The following is a 19,849-nucleotide window of genomic DNA, read 5'->3' on the forward strand; positions in this document are numbered from 1 at the left end:
CATGCCTACTATTGGCATGGCTGTGATTGGCCAGAGCACCATGTGACCCAGCCTCTATTTAAGCTGGAGTCACATAGCGTCGCCCGTCACTCTGCTCTGATTAGCGTAGGGAGAGGTTGCGGCTGCGACAGTAGGGCGAGATTAGGCAGATTAACTCCTCCAAAGGACTTGATTAACTGATCGATCTGCAGCTGTGGATCATTGAGCTGCTGATCCTCAATTGCTCACTGTTTTTAGGCTGCCCAGACCGTTTGTCAGTCACATTTTTCTGGGGTGATCGGCGGCCATTTTGTGTCTTGTGGTGCGCCAGCACAAGCTGCGACCAAGTGCATTTAACCCTCAATGGTGTGGTTGTTTTTTGGCTAAAGCCTACATCAGGGTGAAGCTGTCACACCAAGTGAATTTAACCAGCAATAGTCTGTTTATTTTTTGGCCATATACTACATCAGGGGCAAGCTGCGCCCGTCACCAAGTGCATTTAACCCTCAGTAGTGTGGTTGGTCAAGCTATCACACCAAGTGCATTTAACCAGCAATAGTCTGTTCATTTTTTGGCCATATACTAAATCAGGGGCAAGCTGCGCCCGTCACCAAGTGCATTTAACCCTCAGTAGTGTGGTTGGTCAAGCTGTGACACCAAGTGCATTTAACCAGCAATAGTCTGTTCATTTTTTGGCCATATACTACATCAGGGGCAAGCTGCACCCGTCACCAAGTGCATTTAACCCTCAGTAGTGTGGTTGGTCAAGCTATCACACCAAGTGCATTTAACCAGCAATAGTCTGTTCATTTTTTGGCCATATACTACATCAGGGGCAAGCTGCGCCCGTCACCAAGTGCATTTAACCAGCAATAGTCTGTTCATTTTTTGGCCATAAACTACATCAGGGGCAAGCTGCGCCCGTCACCAAGTGCATTTAACCCTCAGTAGTGTGGTTGGTCAAGCTATCACACCAAGTGCATTTAACCAGCAATAGTCTGTTCATTTTTTGGCCATATACTAAATCAGGGGCAAGCTGCGCCCGTCACCAAGTGCATTTAACCAGCAATAGTCTGTTCATTTTTTGGCCATATACTACATCAGGGGCAAGCTGCGCCCGTCACCAAGTGCATTTAACCCTCAGTAGTGTGGTTGGTCAAGCTATCACACCAAGTGCATTTAACCAGCAATAGTCTGTTCATTTTTTGGCCATATACTACATCAGGGGCAAGCTGCGCCGGTCACCAAGTGCATTTAACCCTCAGTAGTGTGGTTGGTCAAGCTGTCACACCAAGTGCATTTAACCAGCAATAGTCTGTTAATTTTTTGGCCATATACTACATCAGGGGCAAGCTGCGCCCGTCACCAAGTGCATTTAACCCTCAGTAGTGTGGTTGGTCAAGCTGTCACACCAAGTGCATTTAACCAGCAATAGTGTGGTTATTTTTTGGCCATATCCCAGTCTAATTCTGTCACTAAATCCGATCCGGTCACCCAGCGCCTAAATACTAGGCCTCAAATTTATATCCCGCTAAATCTCTCGTTACCGCTGTCCTGTTGTGGCTGGGAAAGTTATTTAGTGTCCGACAAAGCATATTTTTTGTTCTGGGTTGAAATACAATTCCCAATTTAGCAATTTCATAATTTAGTGGTTTCTGCTATATCAGAGCTATTTGAAATCTATCCCTAAAAGGGTATATAATATTCAAGGTGCACATAGGGTCATTCAGAATAACTTCACACACACGCTACTGTGCATTTCCCAGTTTAATTCTGTCACTAAATCCATACCGGTCACCCAGCGCCTAAATACTAGGCCTCAAATTTATATCCCGCTAAATCTCTCGTTGCCGCTGTCCTGTTGTGGCTGGGAAAGTTATTTAGTGTCCGTCAAAGCACATTTTTTGTTCTGGGTTGAAATACAATTCCCAATTTAGCAATTTCATAATTTAGTGGTTTCTGCTATATCAGAGCTATTTGAAATCTATCCCTAAAAGGGTATATAATATTCAAGGTGCACATAGGGTCATTCAGAATAACTTCACACACACGCTACTGTGCATTTCCAAGTCCAATTCTGTCACTAAATCCATACCGGTCACCCAGCGCCTAAATACTAGGCCTCAAATTTATTTCCCGCTAAATCTCTCGTTACCGCTGTCCTGTTGTGGCTGGGAAAGTTATTTAGTGTCCGTCAAAGCACATTTTTTGTTCTGGGTTGAAATACAATTCCCAATTTAGCAATTTCATAATTTAGTGGTTTCTGCTATATCAGAGCTATTTGAAATCTATCCCTAAAAGGGTATATAATATTCAAGGTGCACATAGGGTCATTCAGAATAACTTCACACACACGCTACTGTGCATTTCCCAGTCTAATTCTGTCACTAAAGCCATACCGGTCACCCAGCGCCTAAATACTAGGCCTCAAATTTATATCCCGCTAAATCTCTCGTTACCGCTGTCCTGTTGTGGCTGGGAAAGTTATTTAGTGTCCGTCAAAGCACATTTTTTTTTCTGGGTTGAAATACAATTCCCAATTTAGCAATTTCATAATTTAGCGGTTTCTGCTATATCAGAGCTATTTGAAATCTATCCCTAAAAGGGTATATAATATTCAAGGTGCACATAGGGTCATTCAGAATAACTTCACACACACGCTACTGTGCATTTCCCAGTCTAATTCTGTCACTAAAGCCATACCGGTCACCCAGCGCCTAAATACTAGGCCTCAAATTTATATCCCGCTAAATCTCTCGTTACCGCTGTCCTGTTGTGGCTGGGAAAGTTATTTAGTGTCCGTCAAAGCACATTTTTTGTTCTGGGTTGAAATACAATTTCGAATTTAGCAATTTCATAATTTAGTGGTTTCTGCTATATCAGAGCTATTTGAAATCGATCCCTAAAAGGGTATATAATATTCAAGGTGCACATAGGGTCATTCAGAATAACTTCACACACACGCTACTGTGCATTTCCAAGTCTAATTCTGTCACTAAATCCATACCGGTCACCCAGCGCCTAAATAGTAGGCCTCAAATTTATATCCCGCTGAATTTGAATACAATACATTGGGCCAAATAATATTTTTGGTGTTGTGGTGAACCATAACAATGAGGAAAACATCTAGTAAGGGACGCGGACGTGGACATGGTCGTGGTGGTGTTAGTGGACCCTCTGGTGCTGGGAGAGGACGTGGCCGTTCTGCCACATCCACACGTCCTAGTGTACCAACTACCTCAGGTCCCAGTAGCCGCCAGAATTTACAGCGATATATGGTGGGGCCCAATGCCGTTCTAAGGATGGTAAGGCCTGAGCAGGTACAGGCATTAGTCAATTGGGTGGCCGACAGTGGATCCAGCACGTTCACATTATCTCCCACCCAGTCTTCTGCAGAAAGCGCACAGATGGCGCCTGAAAACCAACCCCATCAGTCTGTCACATCACCCCCATGCATACCAGGGAAACTGTCTCAGCCTCAAGTTATGCAGCAGTCTCTTATGCTGTTTGAAGACTCCGCTGGCAGGGTTTCCCAAGGGCATCCACCTAGCTCTTCCCCAGCGGTGAAAGACATAGAATGCACTGACGCACAACCACTTATGTTTCCTGATGATGAGGACATGAGAATACCACCTCAGCATGTCTCTGATGATGACGAAACACAGGTGCCAACTGCTGCGTCTTTCTGCAGTGTGCAGACTGAACAGGAGGTCAGGGATCAAGACTGGGTGGAAGACGATGCAGGGGACAATGAGGTCCTAGACCCCACATGGAATGAAGGTCGTGCCACTGACTTTCACAGTTCGGAGGAAGAGGCAGTGGTGAGACCGAGCCAACAGCGTAGCAAAAGAGGGAGCAGTGGGCAAAAGCAGAACACCCGCCGCCAAGAGACTCCGCCTGCTACTGACCGCCGCCATCTGGGACCGAGCACCCCAAAGGCAGCTTCAAGGAGTTCCCTGGCATGGCACTTCTTCAAACAATGTGCTGACGACAAGACCCGAGTGGTTTGCACGCTGTGCCATCAGAGCCTGAAGCGAGGCATTAACGTTCTGAACCTGAGCACAACCTGCATGACCAGGCACCTGCATGCAAAGCATGAACTGCAGTGGAGTAAACACCTTAAAACCAAGGAAGTCACTCAGGCTCCCCCTGCTACCTCTTCTGCTGCTGCCGCCTCGGCCTCTTCTGCTGCTGCCGCCTCGGCCTCTTCCTCCGCCTCTGGAGGAACGTTGGCACCTGCCGCCCAGCAAACAGGGGATGTACCACCAACACCACCACCACCACCTCCGTCACCAAGCGTCTCAACCATGTCACACGCCAGCGTTCAGCTCTCCATCTCACAAACATTTGAGAGAAAGCGTAAATTCCCACCTAGCCACCCTCGATCCCTGGCCCTGAATGCCAGCATTTCTAAACTACTGGCCTATGAAATGCTGTCATTTAGGCTGGTGGACACAGACAGCTTCAAACAGCTCATGTCGCTTGCTGTCCCACAGTATGTTGTTCCCAGCCGCCACTACTTCTCCAAGAGAGCCGTGCCTTCCCTGCACAACCAAGTATCCGATAAAATCAAGTGTGCACTGCGTAACGCCATCTGTAGCAAGGTCCACCTAACCACAGATACGTGGACCAGTAAGCACGGCCAGGGACGCTATATCTCCCTAACTGCACACTGGGTAAATGTAGTGGCAGCTGGGCCCCAGGCGGAGAGCTGTTTGGCGCACGTCCTTCCGCCGCCAAGGATCGCAGGGCAACATTCTTTGCCTCCTGTTGCCACCTCCTCCTTCTCGGCTTCCTCCTCCTCTTCTTCCACCTGCTCATCCAGTCAGCCACACACCTTCACCACCAACTTCAGCACAGCCCGGGGTAAACGTCAGCAGGCCATTCTGAAACTCATATGTTTGGGGGACAGGCCCCACACCGCACAGGAGTTCTGGTGGGGTATAGAACAACAGACCGACGATTGGTTGCTGCCGGTGAGCCTCAAGCCCGGCCTGGTGGTGTGTGATAATGGGCGAAATCTCGTTGCAGCTCTGGGACTAGCCAATTTGACGCACATCCCTTGCTTGGCGCATGTGCTAAATTTGGTGGTGCAGAAGTTCATACACAACTACCCCGACATGTCAGAGCTGCTGCATAAAGTGCGGGCCGTCTGTTCGCGCTTCCGGCGTTCACATCCTGCTGCTGCTCGCCTGTCTACGCTACAGCGTAACTTCGGCCTTCCCGCTCACCGCCTCATATGCGACGTGCCCACCAGGTGGAACTCCACCTTGCACATGCTGGACAGACTGTGCGAGCAGCAGCAGGCCATAGTGGAGTTTCAGCTGCAGCACGCACGGGTCAGTCGCACTACAGAACAGCACCACTTCACCACCAATGACTGGGCCTCCATGCGAGACCTGTGTGCACTGTTGCGCTGTTTCGAGTACTCCACCAACATGGCCAGTGGCGATGATGCCGTTATCAGCGTTACAATACCACTTCTATGTCTCCTTGAGAAAACACTTAGGGCGATGATGGAAGAGGAGGTGGCCCAGGAGGAGGAGGAGGAGGAGGAAGAGGGGTCATTTTTAGCACTTTCAGGCCAGTCTCTTCGAAGTGACTCAGAGGGAGGTTTTTGGCAACAGCAGAGGCCAGGTACAAATGTGGCCAGCCAGGGACCACTACTGGAGGACGAGGAGGACGAGGATGAGGAGGAGGTGGAGGAGGATGAGGATGAAGCATGGTCACAGCAGGGGTGGCACCCAACGCAGCTCGGGTCCATCACTGGTGTGTGGCTGGGGGGAAAGGCAGGACGATGACGATACGCCTCCCACAGAGGACAGCTTGTCCTTACCCCTGGGCAGCCTGGCACACATGAGCGACTACATGCTGCAGTGCCTGCGCAACGACAGCAGAGTTGCCCACATTTTAACCTGTGCGGACTACTGGGTTGCCACCCTGCTGGATCCATGCTACAAAGACAATGTGCCCACCTTACTTCCTGCACTGGAGCGTGATAGGAAGATGCGCGAGTACAAACGCACCTTGGTAGACGCGCTACTGAGAGCATTCCCAAATGTCACAGGGGAACAAGTGGAAGCCCAAGGCCAAGGCAGAGGAGGAGCAAGAGGTCGCCAAGGCAGCTGTGTCAATGCCAGCTCCTTTGAGGGCAGGGTTAGCATGGCAGAGATGTGGAAAACTTTTGTCAACACGCCACAGCTAACTGCACCACCACCTGATACGCAACGTGTTAGCAGGAGGCAACATTTCACTAACATGGTGGAACAGTACATGTGCACACCCCTCCACGTACTGACTGATGGTTCGGCCCCATTCAACTTCTGGGTCTCTAAATTGTCCACGTGGCCAGAGCTAGCCTTTTATGCCTTGGAGGTGCTGGCCTGTCCCGGCGGCCAGCATTTTGTCTGAACGTGTATTCAGCACGGCAGGGGGCGTCATTACAGACAAACGCAGCCGCCTGTCTACAGCCAATGTGGACAAGCTGACGTTCATAAAAATAAACGAGGCATAGATCCCACAGGATCTGTCCGTCCCTTGTCCAGATTAGACATTAACTACCTCCCCTTAACCATATATTATTGGACTCCAGGGCACTTCCTCATTCAATCCTATTTTTATTTTCATTTTACCATTATATTGCGAGGCTACCCAAAGTTGAATGAACCTCTCCTCTGTGTGGGTGCCGGGGCCTAAATATATGCCAATGGACTGTTCCAATGTTGGGTGACGTGAAGCCTGATTCTCTGCTATGACATGCAGAATGATTCTCTGCTGACATGAAGCCAGATCCTCTGTTACGGGACCTCTCTCCTCTGCCTGGGTGCTGGGCCTAAACTTATGAAAATGGACTCTTACAGTGGTGGGTGACGTGAAGCCTCATTCTCTGCTATGACATGCAGACTAATTCTCTGCTGACATGAAGCCAGATTGTCTGTTACGGGACCTCTCTCCTCTACCTGGGTGCTGGGCCTAAATATATGCCAATGGACTGTTGCAGTGGTGGCTGACGTGAAGCCTCATTCTCTGCTATGACATGCAGACTAATTCTCTGCTGACATGAAGCCAGATTGTCTGTTACGGGACCTCTCTCCTCTGCCTGGGTGCTGGGCCTAAACTTATGAAAATGGACTCTTACAGTGGTGGCTGACGTGAAGCCTGATTCTCTGCTATGACATGAAGACTGATTCTCTGCTGACATGAAGCCAGATTGTCTGTTACGGGACCTCTCTCCTCTGCCTGTGTGCTGGGCCTAAATATATGCCAATGGACTGTTGCAGTGGTGGCTGACGTGAAGCCTGATTCTCTGCTATGACATGCAGACTAATTCTCTGCTGACATGAAGCCAGATTGTCTGTTACGGGACCTCTCTCCTCTGCCTGGGTGCTGGGCCTAAATTTATGACAATGGACTGTTGCAGTGGTGGGTGACGTGAAGCCTGATTCTCTGCTATGACATGCAGACTGATTCTCTGCTGACATGAAGCCAGATTGTCTGTTACGGGACCTCTCTCCTCTGCCTGGGTGCTGAGCCTAAATATATGCCAATGGACTGTTGCAGTGGTGGCTGACGTGAAGCCTCATTCTCTGTTATGACATGCAGACTGATTCTCTGCTGACATGAAGCCAGATTGTCTGTTACGGGACCTCTCTCCTCTGCCTGGGTGCTGGGCCTAAATATATGCCAATGGACTGTTGCAGTGGTGGCTGACGTGAAGCCTGATTCTCTGCTATGACATGAAGACTGATTCTCTGCTGACATGAAGCCAGATTGTCTGTTACGGGACCTCTCTCCTCTGCCTGTGTGCTGGGCCTAAATATATGCCAATGGACTGTTGCAGTGGTGGCTGACGTGAAGCCTCATTCTCTGCTATGACATGCAGACTAATTCTCTGCTGACATGAAGCCAGATTGTCTGTTACGGGACCTCTCTCCTCTGCCTGTGTGCTGGGCCTAAATATATGCCAATGGACTGTTGCAGTGGTGGCTGACGTGAAGCCTCATTCTCTGCTATGACATGCAGACTGATTCTCTGCTGACATGAAGCCAGATCCTCTGTTACGGGACCTCTCTCCTCTGCCTGGGTGCTGGGCCTAAACTTATGAAAATGGACTCTTACAGTGGTGGGTGACGTGAAGCCTCATTCTCTGCTATGACATGCAGACTAATTCTCTGCTGACATGAAGCCAGATTGTCTGTTACGGGACCTCTCTCCTCTGCCTGGGTGCTGGGCCTAAATTTATGACAATGGACTGTTGCAGTGGTGGGTGACGTGAAGCCTGATTCTCTGCTATGACATGCAGACTGATTCTCTGCTGACATGAAGCCAGATTGTCTGTTACGGGACCTCTCTCCTCTGCCTGGGTGCTGAGCCTAAATATATGCCAATGGACTGTTGCAGTGGTGGCTGACGTGAAGCCTGATTCTCTGCTATGACATGAAGACTGATTCTCTGCTGACATGAAGCCAGATTGTCTGTTACGGGACGTCTCTCCTCTGCCTGGGTGCTGGGCCTAAATATATGCCAATGGACTGTTGCAGTGGTGGCTGACGTGAAGCCTCATTCTCTGCTATGACATGCAGACTAATTCTCTGCTGACATGAAGCCAGATTCTCTGTTACGGGACCTCTCTCCTCTGCCTGGGTTCCGGGGCCTAAATATCTGAGAATGGACTGTTCCAGTGGTGGGTGACGGGAAGCCAGATTCTCTGCTATGGGACCTCTCTCCAATTGATTTTGGTTAATTTTTATTTATTTAATTTTTATTTTAATTCATTTCCCTATCCACATTTGTTTGCAGGGGATTTACCTACATGTTGCTGCCTTTTGCAGCCCTCTAGCCCTTTCCTGGGCTGTTTTACAGCCTTTTTAGTGCCGAAAAGTTCGGGTCCCCATTGACTTCAATGGGGTTCGGGTTCGGGACGAAGTTCGGATCGGGTTCGGATCCCGAACCCGAACATTTTCGGGAAGTTCGGCCGAACTTCTCGAACCCGAACATCCAGGTGTTCGCTCAACTCTAGTCGCAAGCAAATAGATCAGGTAAGTATGATTTTTTAAATTTAAATTTGGCAGATGCCACGATCATGTATGAATTCTACATCTGAGAGGTACAATGACGGGGAGTGGCGAAATTGCTGCTCCCTATCATTGCACACACTACTTACAAAGAAATGCATTTTGTGACAAAGTAATTCTTAACAAAGCAAATTTTCTTGCACAATTCAGTGAAGCAGCTGAATCGAACTTTTTAATTATTCGCTTATCACTTATTATGTGCATTCAATAAAGAATACATTTTGAATGGAATCTTTATCAACCCTGGGATTTTCATACAATTGGACTTAACACACATCCTCTAGATTGCCATGCATGGAATGGACCTGTGAGCTACAGAGGTGAGCTGAAATAAAAAAAATTGTTAACCCAGCTAAATCCACCTAAAACTAAAAGAAAACTAAGGACCAAATAAGTCAATGAGGGATATTCTTCACAGTTATTTGCTTTCTAGAGCAAATTTTTTATAAAATGTGTCTTCTTCAAATTGATGAATAAACGCGTATTTTTCATTTATATTTCATGCATATTTTAATTGCTGATAAAATATGTTATGTTTACTTGTTGATTTGATGTTACTTTTCAAGGATCTTGGGAAGTAAATGTATATTTTGAAATGCAATACACTAAATTTATATTTACACTTCTGCTGTACTTAAAATTCCCTAGAATGTTGTAAATATCCCAAACTATTTACTTACAAAAAATGCTTAGGCTATTGTGAAAATGTATTGCTTAAAGCCTTCAGTATGCATTATTTATAAAGTTATTAATATTGCAGAAGTCTAGCCGTGAGCAACCTTTCATTTAATTTTATTGTCAGCTAAAAGAAGTTGTCAGTGGCAAAACTACTTTTTATTTTAAATTGCTAAATACATTGCTAAAATTTTCTAGATATTTTCTAGCAGCTTGTCTTATTGTAAAGCCAACTTGTACATATATAATAGACATATACTGCATATATTACCCAAATTTAGGGAACAAGCGGGACATTACAAAGTAGGCATCATTGACACTGAATTGCTCAACTCTCCCAGGGTCTCTCTTACTCTCTTTGTTTAGCGGACTGCAGAAATTATGTCAAGAAGACAACACCTAAACACTGCATACATTTGCTGGACTCAAATATATACTGTTGAGGCCAATAATTGGCTGCAGCAGTCACATGTTGTTGACAACCCACTGGCAAGGAGGACCAGAATAGCAATACTGGAGCAGTGGGCAATTCAAAAACCAAGTAATGATTATTTTGTTACTTTATACTATCTCCTTCTTCTTATCCCAACTTTTACTAATCAAACCCTTTAATTTATGTCCAGTCTTTCTTTTGAAAAACCTAATATTTTATTGAGTTATAATAAATGCTATTTTTTTTATCCTACAGGCTTTGGCAATGGGAATGATGACAGAATATTACCATTATATTTTTACAACTCTGGTAAGTAAAACTCCTAGAAAGTAATTGGCCTTTCAGAATCAGTATTTGTATGTGATGTGTATGCACATAGGGAATAACAATGTGATATACAGGTTAATGTACTTTTTAGCACTATTTCTGAGAAAAATCAGAGTAGTTCATGGCAGGACTACTATGAGAGATAATGAGAGTCCTGCCTATCCTATCTACACAGGGTAACATGACTTTTACTGTCTGTTCTAGGAGCCCTGTTATGATTTTATTGTCAAATCATATAAACCTATATAAATTACAGAGCACAGCTTCTCTCCCTCATCACGCTCTCAGAGCAACAGAAATCACTTGACTGATTTGCTTTTATATGAAGTGGAGGTGGACAGAGTGGGAAGTCTGTAAGGCGAAGCTTCAGCCAATAGCTACAGAGCTGTAGTATGTCACATTTTTTAACTTACATTTTTAATTTAACTCAGGATAGGTCATCAGTATCTGATCGGTGGGGGTCCGACACTGGGGAATCCAGCTGTTTGAGAAGGTACTGGCGCTCCTGTGTGTGCTACGGCATTCTCTCAGCTTTTCCTAGGCTGAGTGACAAGATTTTCATCGGTCACATGGCCTAGATGAAGCTCAGCCCCCATAGAAGTGAAGGAGGTTGAGCACCAAACCAAACACAGTCACTATACTATGTATGGTCCACTGCTTGATGAACATGGAGAGGGCCGTGTTGCTCACTGGAATGCTAGTACGTTCTCAATCCGCTGATTGGTGGGGGGGGGAGGTCAGGATGTTCGGCCGTCACTTATCAGATACTGATTACCTATCCTGAGGATAGGTAATCAGTTATAAAGTCTTGGAAAACCTTTCTAATACAGGTCACTTAATAATCTATTGTGATTGTCCATATTGCCTCCCTCGCTGGCTTGATTATATTTTTTTTATTCTCATTATACACTGTTTGTTTCCAGGGGTTATGGCCACTGCAGATACACGGTAGCTGGGATAGGAGCTGCCACACATGAGTGCCTATGCTTGCTCCCATAGTTCCTGGCACCAGAGAGGCCAGCACTTTTTCCTATAGTGTGCAAGAGCTGCCACTGCTGCTGAATTGCAGTGGTGGCCATAACCCCTGAAAACGTAGTATAAATCAATGAAAAAATGAATCAAACCAGCAAAGGAGGCAATATGGACAATCATAATACATTAGTATGTGCCTTTTATTAACTTTGTCTACATGATAAATGCCATTTGTTGAAGCGAGATAACCCCTAAGTCTATTGATGCTGGCTAGGGCTGGAAATTGAAAAATTGCCCTAGTTAATGTAAAGTCTAGCTTTAGCTCTGGCATAGTTTAATCCCTCGCATGATTAACCATTAAATATCTTTTTTTTCTTTTTTTTTCTATTGTCATTACTTTTCTATTTTCCCATCAATACACACATGTGGATAACATTTTTGGTATTTAACATTCTGTTGTGAAAAACCCACATTGGTCACTGAAATAACTTGAAACTGACAAATGTAGTAATAAATGAATAAATTACTGAAAATAGGCTAATGACAATCAGATATTACATTTGAATTGTGGTTCAACAGAATCATTTAAAAAAAACAAAAAAACGAATGAACCTAGACTGATGGTATCTCTAGATCTCTAAAACCTCAAAAATGATGGTATCTCTATAATAGGTTGTAATAATTTGGCCATAGGGACATGCTAAACTAAGATGTGTCCTGTAATTAGCATCATACAGTAGGTGTCTTCAGTCAGTCTGACTATTTAAAGGGTTAAAGCTAAGGAGAAAGTTGTTTTAGATTAGAAGGAAAATTATAAACCAACATGCTAAAGGTAAAGGCTATAAGACCATCTCCAAACAATTTGTTCCTGTTACTACAGTTGCACATACTATTCAGAAGTTTAAGGTCTACGGAACTGTAGTCATCCTCCCTGGATGTGGCCACTAGAAGAAAATTTATGAAATATTGAAGAGGCAGATAATACAAAGGATAACCAAAGAGCTCAGAACCACTTCCAAAGAAATTAGAGGTGAACTACAAGGTCAAGGTACATCACTGTGAGATCACACCATTCATCGCTGTCTTAGCTAAAGCAGACTTAATGGAAGACAACCAAGGAGGAAACTACTGTTGAAAGCAAATCATAAAAAAGCAAGGCTGGAATTTGCCAAAATGCATATTGAAAAGCCACAATGCTTCTGATAAAATGTCCTTTGGATAAATGAGACAAGTCCCATCAGCACTATGTTCGCAGATTCAAAAATGAAGCATACAAAGAAAATAACTCTTCTTGGAGGATTCTTAGTTATATTTTGTGGCTGCTTTGCTCATCTGGCACAGAGCGTCTTGAATCTGTGCAGGATAAAATGAAATCTCAAAACTTTCAAAGCAATCTGGAATAAAATATGCCACCCAGTATCATAAAGCCTGGTTTCAGTCACAGGTGTTGGGTCCTCCAACAGGATAATGACCCAAAACACACTGGTAAAAACATACAAGAATGGCTAAGAGAAAAGCATTGGACTATTCTGAAGTTGCCTTCTGTGAGCCCTGTTCTAAATTGTTTTGAACATCTGTGGAATGAGCTAAAACACGTAGTCTAGAGAAGGTACCCTTCAAATCTGAGACAGTTGAGGCAGTTTGGTCACAAGAAGTGGGCCAAAATAGCTGTGGACAGATGCACAGGTCTCATTGAGAGTCACAGAAATTGCTTGATTGCAGTGATTTCCTCAAAAGGTTGTGCATGGAAATATTAAGTTGAGTACCATAATCTTTGTCCAGACCAGTTATATTAGTTTGCTTTATTAATTATTCTGTTGAACCACATTTCAAAAGCAATGTCTGATTTTCATTAGTTGATTTTTAGTAAATATTTATTTATTGTTACTTTTAGTTATTTCAGTTACTATTTCTTTAACAGAAGTGTACCAACAATTTTGTCCACATGTGAAGCTATATGAGACCTGTGCAGAGTTAAGCACTCACTAACGTTATATCTATCACTTGTCATGTGGTGAAGGGATATGTTCTAGCCTCCAAATGAAATTTGTACGGAGAAGCAAGCTTTTTCAGCCAACCTATTGGCTATGTTCAGGGTTATGAACCGTACAGAAATTTCTGGACAGACCATAAAAATAGATGACTTTTTTCCTGTGTCCGTGAAAAAAAAAAAAAATAGACGTGTCAATGATTTTTGAAGCTGGTGGTTCTTGACTAGATTATTTTGATAATTATTATCATTTTACAGCTCACAGTAAATGTTGGTAATAAGTAGAGATGAGCGAATCAAAGCCGACGAAGTTGAATTTGTTCCGAATTTCAGGAAAAATTGTATTCTGAACGAATGCAAATTTTCTCGTGCTTTGTGGTAACAAATCACAATATTTCCTAACATGGCAGCTAGTTGGCTACAATGATGGCTAAAATGGCAGCTACACGTGTGAGGACATAGGGCAGGGAACTCTTGGAAGGCGGGATGACCCAAAATGTCATGCATGCAGCCAATCAGCAGCCAGCCAGCCCGGTGATGTCACAGCCCTATAAATACGGTGGCCATCTTAGGGAAAAATAAACACAGTTCACATTTGGTGTTATTTGCCCAAAAAGTGTTTATTGCGATATTTCTAGAGAAAAAGAAAAAAATATACTTTGTTCATATTTGTTTGTTTTTTTGCTCTAAAAGCATTTCTTGTCATATTTCACTACAATACAAGAAAAAAAAATGCAGTTTACATTTGGTGTTATTTGCGCTATAAGCGTTTATTGCTCTTTTGCTAGAGAAAAAGAGAAAAATAGACTAAGTTCATATTTGCTGTTATTTGCGCTAAAAGCGTTTCTTGTCATATTTTACTACAATACGAGAAAAATAAACGCAGTTTACATTTGCACTTATTTGCGCTAAAAGCGTTTCTTGTTGTGTATTTCACTACAATATGAGAACAATAAACACAGTTCACATTTGGTGTTATTTGCGCTAAAAGCGTTTATTGCCGTATTTCTAGAGAAAAAGAGAAAAATAGACTAAGTTCATATTTGCTTTTATTTGCACTAAAAGTAACAACAATACAAGATAAAAAGACACAGTTCACAGTTCAAGAGTTTATTGACATATTTCTAGAGAAGAAGAGAAAAATATACTAAGTTCATATTTGCTGTTTGCGCTAAAAGCATTTCTTGTCATATTTCACTACAATATGAGAAAATAGATGCAGTTCACATTTGGTGTTATTTGCGCTAAAAGAGTTTATTGCCATATTTCTAAAGAAAAAGATAAAAATAGACTTAGTTCATTTTAGGTGTTATTTGCACTAAAAGCGTTTCTTGTCATATTTCACTACAATGCGAGAAAAATAGACGCAGTTCGCATTTGGTATTATTTGTGCTGAAAGCGTTTATTGCCATTTTTCTAGAGAAAAAGAGAAAAAAAGGACTAAGTTCATATTTGCAGTTATTTGCCCTAATAGCTTTTATTGTCATATTTTACTACAATTTGAGAAAAAGAAACACAATTCACATTTGGTAAAATGTGTTATATAAAATTGTATAATATCAAACCAAATATGTAACAGAAAAAATACAGAAATTAATTAACCTGTCTACTTGGTAGAGCATGGGTCTATGACAGAAAACAATTGTTTATTGTCACCCGAAAATGTAAAATAAAATTTTGGGAAATTTATTAAGCTGTTAACTAGGTAGAGGAGGGATATATTACACCTAAAAATTGGTGAATTTGACCCTAAAATGTAACTGACAAATGTTTTTTTTTTTTTTTTTTTACCGGTCTTCTAGGTATAGCAGTGGTACTTCACACCAAAAAATTGCAGAATTTCACCAGAAAATGTAACTGACAATTTTTTTTTTGTTAACCGACCTACTAGGTACAGCAGGGGTACTATACACCCCAAAATTGGTGAATTTCACCCAAAAATGTAATTGACAATTTTATTTTATTTTTTTAACCGGCTTACTAGGTATAGCAGTGGTACATCACACCCAAAAATTGGTGAATTTCACCATAAAATGTAACAGACAATTTTTTATTGTTTAACCTGTCTACTAGGTATAGCAATGATAGTTCACACCCAAAAATTGATTAATTTCCACTGAAAATGTAACTGATGAATTACATTTTTTTGTTAACCGGCCTACTAGGTATAGCAGTGGTACATCACACCCGAAAATTGGTGAATTGCACCGGAAAATGTAACTGACTATTTATTAAAAAAATTTTAACCTGTCTACTAGGTACAGCAGTGGTACTATACACCCAAAAATGGCTTAATTTCACCCGAAAATGTAAATGACAATTTTTTTTTTAACCGGCCTACTAGATATAGCAGTGGTACTATACACCCAAAAATTTGTGAATTTCACCCAAAAATGTAAATGACAAAGTAGTGAAATTATATTAATTAAAACACGTACAAAAAATAAAATAAAAAATATTGATTTATGAGGTGGAGTTCCATATGGAGTAGGAGTTTGTGGAGGCGGTGGACATAGCGGTGTAGGTGGAAGCAGCGGTGGAGGAGGATGAGGTACCCAACACAGGTTTTTGGTTTTAATTTAATTTTTAAAAATTAGGGTACACTCCAGAAGAGTGTGAAATATCCAAAATACAAACGAGCAATTGTGCTACAGTATAAAAATGGCTGGTTAGTGCTGGTATACATGTCTATTCTGGACAAGGTACGGACAAGTCCTGAGGGATCCATGCCTGGTTCATTTTAATGAACGTGAGCTTGTCCACATTAGCTGTGGACAGGCTGCTGGGCTTGTCTGTGATGATGCCCCCTGCCATGCTAAACACACGTTCAGATAATACACTGGCTGCAGGACAGGGCAGCACCTCCAAGGCGTAAAGGGCAAGCTCAAGCCATGTGCCCAATTTGGAGACCCAGAAGTTGAAGGGGGCAGACCTGTCATTCAGTATGTGTAGGAGTGTGCACACATACTGCTCCACCATGTTGGAGAAATGCTGCCTCCTGCTAAGACGTTCCATATCAGCTGGTGGTGCTGGTTGTTGTGGCGTGCTGATAAAGATTTTCCACATTTTGGCCATGCTAACCCTGCCTTCTGAGGTGCTGGCGGGTGCCCCAGCTGCGTTGGTAACCTCTTCCTCGTCCTCTGCCTTCGCCTTGTGCTTCCCCTGTGCCCCCGCTGTCAGGAGGGAATGCCACCAGCAGCGCGTCTACCAGCGTGCACTTGTACTCGCGCATCTTATGATCACGCTCCAGTGAGGGAATTAAGGATGGTAGGTTGTCCTTGTAACGGGGATCCAGCAGCGTGGCCACCCAGTAATCAGCACAAGTTAGAATGTGGGCAACTCGGCGGTCGTTGCAGAGACACTGCAGCATGTAATCGCTCATGTGTGCCAGGCTGCCCAGAGGCAACAAAAAGCTGTCCTCTGTGGGAGGTGTATCATCTGTGTCATCTGTATCCCCCCATCCACGCACCAGTGATGGCCATGAGCTGGTCTGGGTGCCACCCTGCTGTGAACATGGTTCCTCCTCCTCCAACTTCTCCTCCTCATCCTCCACCTCGTCATCCTCCAGAACTGTGCCCTGGCTGGACAATTGTGTACCTTGGGTTTGTGGGTGCAGGAACCCACCCTCGGAGCCACTTGGGAATGACTGGCCGGAAACCCTACAAAATGATCCCTCTTCCTCCTCCTGTGCCACATCCTCTTCCATCATCACCAGGAGCGTTTTTCAAGGAGACATAGAAGTGGGATAGTAACGCTGAGAACGGCGTTATCGCCACTGGCCATGTGGTGGAGTACTCGAAACAATGCAACAAGGAACACAGGTCTCGCATGGAGGCCCAGTCATTGGTGGTGAACTGGTGCTGTTCTGCCGAGTGACTCACCCGTGCGTGCTGCAGCTGAAACTCCACTATCGCCCGCTGCTGCTCGCACAGTCTGGCCAGCATGTGCAAGGTGGATTTCCACCTTGTGGGCACGTCGCATATGAGGCGGTGAGCGGGAAGGCCGAAGTTACGCTGCAGCGCTGACAGGCGTGCTGCAACAGGGTGAGAATGCCGAAAGCGCGCACAGATGGCCCGCACTTTATGCAGCAGCTCTGACATGTCGGGGTAATTTTTAAGGAATCTCTGCACCACCAAATTCAGCACATGCGCCAGGCAATGGCTGTTTGTCAAACCGGCTAGTCCCAGAGCGGCTACGAGATTTCGCCCATTATCGCACACCACTAGGCCGGGCTTGAGGATGACTGGCACAAACCACTCATCGGTCTGTTGTTCAAGGCCCGTCCACAGCTCCTGCGCAGTGTGGGGTTTGTCCCCCAAACAGATACGTTTTGAAACTGCCTGTTTTAAATACCTGAATCAAACGCTGTGTTTCAAATACCTGAATCAAACCCCTGTATGTAGAGGGTGTATCTCACAGAGCCTGAACCAGTGTAGGCCTAAATTAGATATTTCTTTGCCCAAAATTGCTGTATTTCAAATGCCTGCATCAAACCCCTGTATGTAGAGGGTGTATCTCACAGGGCCTGAACCAGTGTAGGCCTAATTTAAATATTTATTTGTCCAAAATAGCTGTATTTCCTTAACCCTTTAGGTGTTCCAGAAGAATTAATAAAAATTGAGATACAATTTCAAAATTTCACTTTTTTGGCAAATTTTCCATTTTAATAATTTTTTTCTGGTTGCAAAGCAAGTGTTAAAAGCCAAACCAAACTCAATATTTATGGCCCTGATTCTGTAGTTTACAGAAACACCCCATATGTGGTCCTAAACCGCTGTACGGACACACGGCAGGGCGCAGACGGAAAGGCATGCCATACGGTTTTTGGAAGGCATGTTTTGCTGGACTGTTTTTTTTTGACACCATGTCCCATTTGAAGCCCCCCTGATGCACCCCTAGAGTAGAAACTCCATAAAAGTGACTACATCTAAGAAACTACACCTCTCAAGGTATTCAAAACAGATTTTACAAACGTTGTTAGCCCTTTAGGTGTTCCACAAGAGTTATTGGCAAATGGAGATGACATTTCAGAATTTACATTTTTGGGAAAACTTTCCATTTTAATCCATTTTCCCAGTAACAAAGCAAGGGTTAACAGCCAAATAAAACTCAATATTTATGGCCCTGATTCTGTAGTTTACAGAAACACTCCATATGTGGTCGTAAACAGCTGTACGGGCACTCGGCAGGGCGCAGAAGAAAAGGAATGCCATACGTTTTTTTTGACACCATGTCCCATTTGAAGCCCCCCTAGAGTAGAAACTCGAAAAAGTGGCCCCATTTTAGAAACTACGGAATAGAGTGGCAGTATTGTTGGTACTAGTTTAGGGTACATATGATTTTTGGTTGCTCTATATTACACTTTTTGTGAGGCAAGATAACAAGAAATAGCTGTTTTGAGCAGCGTTTTTATTTTTTGTTATTTACAACATTCATCTGACAGGTTAGATCATGTGATATTTTTATAGACGGCAATACCTAATATGTATACTTTTTTTTATTTATGTAAGTTTTACAGAATGATTTCATTTTTAAAGCAAAAAAAAATCATGTTTTAGTGTTTCCAAAGTCTGAGTGCCATAATTTTTTCAGTTTTTGGGCGATTACCTTGGGTAGGGTATGATTTTTGCGGGATGTGATGATGGTTTTATTGGCACTATTTTGGGGTGCGTGTGACTTTTTGATCGCTTGCTATTACACTTTTTGTGATATAAGGTGACAAAAAATAGTTTATTTAGCACACTTTTTCTTTTAAATTTTTACAGTGTTCTTCTGAGGGGTTAGGTCATGTGATATTTTTATAAAGCCGGTCTATACGGACACGGCGATACCTAATATGTATACTTTTTATTTATTTATGTAAGTTTTACACAATAATATAATTTTTGAAACAAAAAAAATCATGTTTTAGTGTCTATAATCTGAGAGCCATAGTTTTTTCAGTTTTTGGGAGATTATCTTAGGTAGGGTCTCATTTTTTGCAGGATGAGATGACGGTTTGATTGGCACTATTTTTGGGCGCATATGACTTTTTGATCAGTTGCTATTACACTTTTTGTGATGTAAGGTGACAAAAAATGGTTTATTTAGCACAGTTTTTATTTTACATTTTTTACGGTGTTCACCTGAGAGGTTATGTCATGAGATATTTTTATGGAGCTGGTCAATATGAACGCGGCGATACCAAATATGTATACTTTTTTTTTATTTATGTAAGTTTTACACAATAACAGCTTTTTTCAAACAAAAGAAATGATGTTTTAGTGTCTCCATATTCTGAGCCATAGTTTTTTTATTTTTTGGGCGATTGTCTCAGGTAGGGCCACATTTTCTGCGGGATGAGGTGACGGTTAGATTGGTACTATTTTGGTGGGCAAATGCCTTTTTGATCGCTTGTTG

The 19,849-nt window shown here is 43.3% G+C and overlaps 1 protein-coding gene across 1 annotated transcript in view; it reads left to right on the forward strand.

The window, feature by feature from the left end:
* The window catches only part of GRIK2 (glutamate ionotropic receptor kainate type subunit 2), a 1,088,075-nt gene that overhangs the window by 521,096 nt on the left and 547,130 nt on the right, over positions 1-19,849 (forward strand). The window contains exon 5 of the mRNA XM_044292309.1: positions 10,417-10,470. Coding sequence (XP_044148244.1) covers positions 10,417-10,470 — 54 coding nt within the window. The remainder of the gene's footprint in view (positions 1-10,416; positions 10,471-19,849) is intronic.

This window comes from Bufo gargarizans, chromosome 4 (assembly GCF_014858855.1).
Source record: "Bufo gargarizans isolate SCDJY-AF-19 chromosome 4, ASM1485885v1, whole genome shotgun sequence".
Lineage (NCBI taxonomy): Eukaryota > Metazoa > Chordata > Amphibia > Anura > Bufonidae > Bufo > Bufo gargarizans.